The sequence below is a fragment of the Leiobunum rupestre genome, chromosome 11, assembly GCF_980474605.1.
Source record: "Leiobunum rupestre chromosome 11, qqLeiRupe1.1.hap1, whole genome shotgun sequence".
NCBI classification, from domain to species: domain Eukaryota; kingdom Metazoa; phylum Arthropoda; class Arachnida; order Opiliones; family Sclerosomatidae; genus Leiobunum; species Leiobunum rupestre.
Window position 1 is genome coordinate 49,616,849 of NC_143394.1, and position 4,538 is coordinate 49,621,386.

At 35.8% G+C, this 4,538-nt stretch overlaps 1 protein-coding gene across 1 annotated transcript; it reads right to left on the reverse strand.

Annotated features, from left to right (window-relative positions):
* Positions 1–2,334: 2,334 nt before the first annotated feature.
* Positions 2,335–3,077, reverse strand: LOC149923141 (death-associated inhibitor of apoptosis 2-like). Its single transcript, XM_090163928.1, has 2 exons — positions 3,045–3,077; positions 2,335–2,844 (listed from the first exon to the last, which is right to left on the reverse strand). The coding sequence occupies exon 2, from the start codon at positions 2,835–2,837 to the stop codon at positions 2,475–2,477; it is 363 nt and encodes a 120-aa protein (XP_090020054.1). The 5' UTR covers positions 2,838–2,844; positions 3,045–3,077; the 3' UTR covers positions 2,335–2,474.
* Positions 3,078–4,538: the final 1,461 nt, after the last annotated feature.

Below are 4,538 nucleotides of genomic sequence, written 5' to 3' on the forward strand. Positions count from 1 at the left end.
CAGCCTATACATAGTTTGCACCTATGGGAGGGGCCTATGGTCTCCTTGGAAACCAGGATGCAGGATGGGAGTGAAAATTTCAAACCATTTCGCGCATAGCTACCAAATAGGTAGCCATTTTGTTGGTCATCTCTTCAAAGCGACAAAACGTACGAAAATTAGATTAATACTTTCAAATTTTTAAATTAATATCGTTAAGGGCCTTGGGAAAACCCAGATAGGATTTTAAACCCGGGTTATTTAAATAAAATAGCAAATAACGACAGGAATATCTAAGAAAATAAGTTAGCAAAGTTTATCAAACTAGGCCTTCGTTGTGATCTCTTTTACAATTACGTTCGGTATTGAATAAAATTAAAATTTTCGGTCTCCCTTTCTAATGGAACTACTCGAGCAATTTTAACTAGGCAGTTAACCATTTTTAACGTGAAACTTAATTCTTAATCATTTAAAAATAATTAAAATCCACAAACTGACGATTGAAACTGCGTTTTACTGAGAAACCTACACCAGCAAAATGGCGACATCGTACCGTTCATTCTTGAGTAAATTACATATTTATTCTTGGTGCATGTTCCTATACTTTTAACGGCGTCATTGATGACGTAGGGATGCAAATTATGTATTGGGTAATCCGGCCCTGGAGGAAGGCTCACGGGAATTGTTTGAACAAAAGCTGACTACCATTGCCCAAAAGGTAATTTACACTCCAATCTTTTTGCTCAGGACTCGAGACTAGGGACTTGGACATTTCGTAAAGCACGACATATTAAAAAATGGAACAAGCGAACACTTTCCTAAATGAACTAAGAATTGGTACACAAGGTATTTAACACTGTCCACGTGACATACTGGGCACCTATAGATATATCTATTTTAAACTTATTGTCTACTTACAATTAGAATGATCAACCACAAATATCGTAAATAGAGTTGCAAGTCGCAAAATTATCGAGGACTTTTTTCGGGAATATTTTACCGAAAAAAATAGCCTAAAATTTTGGCCAATTTTAAATTTCGCTGTATTTTCTCCTCATTTTGTCGAATCCAAAAATACATCTAAAACTCTAGACTAGTCTAAAATAAAAACCTTTAAAAAGTAATATACAGTATAAATTTTAAAATTACGTTCCATGGTTATTTTGCAAAAATTAAAAGTTTTATAAAAGACTGATACTTCATGGAATATAATATAATATACAGTATGTTTACATTTTTTTATTTTTCCGATTTTCAGCACTTAATTTTTCCGGAAAATTAACAACTCTAATCGTAAGGGACACTGTGAACACCGTCCATAGTTGAAGGTCCTGTTGGACCGCAGAGAGAAGGGTGTCTATCCGGTGAATGAGAATTTCATTCTCAATCACCGGATAGACACAAAGAGCTTGGCTCCCGCCGTTCACCCGCGCCTCTCCCGTTCCTCCCACACCCGCGTCCCCATCTCAATCACCAGAATTTCTAATCACCAGAATTTCCAATCACCAGAATTTCCAATCACCAGAATTTCCAATCACCAGAATTTCCAATCACCAGAATTTCCAATCACCAGAATTTCCAATCACCAGAATTTCCAATCACCAGAATTTCTAATCACCAGAATTTCTATTCACCAGATTCTCCCGTTCACGGGTTGCTTTCCCCCAACCCCCATTCACTGGATACTTTATCTCTCGTTCACCAGCTCCTTTCCCCCATTGCTTTCACCCCTTCTAATCACCAGTTGCTTTCCCCCAACCCCCATTCACTGGATACTTTATCTCTCGTTCACCAGCTCCTTTCCCCCATTGCTTTCACCCCTTCTAATCACCAGTTGCTTTCCCCCATCTCTAGGCAATAAAAACAACCATAATTGTTATCTCTCATACTATCGATCCCAATCGCTAGAAATTGGCTTTTTCCCCATTCGCTATAAATCGCAGCAGTTTGCCAGAATTAGTTTTATCTCTCCGAAATAATTAATGTACCCAAAATTGGACCGCCAGTTTATTATTCTTTTTAGGGGAATCTCTATGGGAGTTTAACATTACAATAAAGCTAAAAGGTCCAGTTTGGGGTACATTTGGTCCGAAATGGGGTACATAGGGCCGAAAATGGTGACTTTGGTCGTTTTTGGGGTACATTTGGTCCATTTTTGGGTACATCCCTGCTTTCCCCCATCCCCATTCTCCAAAATTAGTTTTCCTCGCGCAGATATCTGGAGATTAGATTTTTACCCGTTTGCTTATCGCTTTCGAACCCCTTAATTTCTAATCTCTAGGCAATAAAAACAAGTTATTTACATTTAATTTTTTATTTTAGAACTTTGTTTTACATGTTAGTAGGTACTATCAGATATTCCATTAGATGGTTATCTTGTACATTACACAATTAAAACAAATTAAAGTAGTTAAGTTTACAGGCATTTAAATGGGGTGAAACGATCTCCTGCAACTTAATTTAATTAAAAGTTCTAACTCACGTATTTGTAGTGTTTAGCAACAGTATCGTCTGACATCCGAGGGACAGTTACAAACGTCTTCTTCTGGTACAGGTGAGAAGCTTTTGTCAGAGACCGTAGTTGCTTTTGGCGTCGGGGGAATGTCCCATTCTAGCGAAAGGTACTTTTTTTCCGATGGTGAATTATCCCTAGCCGGACAGTTTGGAAAGAATCTAGCATGTTCAAGTTCTGGTACGTCTCCTGATTTCCATCCTTCTAATACGCCATGGCATTTGTAACATCGTACTTCATCGCCCCGCTGAATATAGTAGAATCCAGCCTTCGCTAGTTGCTCCTTAGTGACGTGCGGATTTTTCCAGTGACGAAACGTTTCAAGTCGATACACTTCAATGTCCATAGCTGATCTAGACCAAATACGTTCTATAGTTTCAAATGATACATTCTCTAAGCCTACATTTACCCCCTAAGTCTACTAAACCTAATTTTATCAATATGGTTAAATTTCTACGCTAAAATTATCAATATAAATGCTTTTTTCAATATGCAAATTGTTTTAAATATGTCTAAAAATATAGTCTATTACCAAGAAAAAATAGTTACTTACTTTATGGGTAGAAATCCTTTGTCAAGCTGTAGAAAAGACTGAGCGAACCGTCAGCAGGTCTTTACTCGTCAATGTGCCGTAGAGAAATGACGCACGGAAGATTAATTTATTCCTATCTTGTTGAGAATAATTCATCACGTGATCTAAACTTCAAATAACCCTCAAATTCTATTGGCTGTCTCTCTCTGACAGTTTAAACTGCCTCTAATGATTGACGGCACATATTAACCCACTTGAGTATTTGGAAAAAACCCTTTGCTACTCAAGGAGAGTTTTGGAAATACCACGTTGACGATATCAAAATCGAGCTCTCACTTGAAAATGTTTACGGAAAACAATCCTCTTGGAAAATTGAGTTACGTAGAAGATTGCTAAAAAATGGCTATGTGTTAAGTTTTTTTCAATAATGAGTCTTATTTTTTACATTTTAAAGTATTTATTAAGAGTGAAAAATCCTATGACTACACTGACGGCATATCTTAAGTACCGGTGGAAAAATCCAGTGCTCAAAGTTCAGTTATCTTATTAAACGTGCGCGTGCACAGAAAAATGAACGAGTCACGTGATAGTAACTTAATTTCTACGCTAATCTTACCCCTACTAGACCTAATTTCTGTCTAATACATTTCCAATATATATATATATAAAAGAATGCCTAAAAATTTCATTTTAAATATAATAAAATAGCCTAGCTGATTATTATTATTATAACTTACTTTTCAGCGTGACCTTCAATGACTATTCCCAATGCTAAGACTCTTTATTGAGATAACTAAGAATTGATTCCCATGACTACCCTGACGGCATATCTTAAGTACCAGTGGAAAAAAAATCCATTGCTGAAAGTTCAGTTATCTTATTAATCGGGTGCGCGCGCACAGAAAATGAAAGTCACGTGAGAATCGGTACGTCACTGAAAATAGTGGAAGTGTCATCACTAGAGTTCTTTTATCAATATATTTAATTAAGGATTATTTCAAAGTTTAGATGGCGCCATGGTTCTCAAAGCAGTGATATTAAAAGATCTCAACGGGTGGAATTGGAGAAACGCTAAAAATATTATCGACATATTCATTCTCCCTAAGTATAAATAAATAAATAAATAAATAAATACATTCTTGGCATAGTAGTAGGATTTTAAGAAAAAAATTAAATACGGAAAATCAATTATTTTATTTTAAAGGTTTTGTGATTTCTCACCAAACAATTTCAACATCTTCAATGTAGGCTATCACATCAGGGGCATCTCAAAAATCTTTTTCCTCTGATCTCCTAGTTTCTGCCTCTGTCTTTAGTATTTATAAATATTTTCCTATCCATAAACCATTTCCTAACTGGTGGACATTGATAACACTAAAAGTTTACTTATAATAATATGCTGAAATACATTTTCCAATACGCAAAAAATTAAAGCTAGACCTAAAAACCTGTAAAGTGTAAATAGTTAAGACTAAATTTCTAAGCCTAGCCCATGAAAGTACATTTTCCGTAAAT

Coding starts and splice junctions, on each gene's coding strand:
- LOC149923141 (XM_090163928.1), bottom strand. CDS start 2,837: ATGGACATTGAAGTGTATCGACTTGAAACGTTTCGTCACTGGAAAAAT.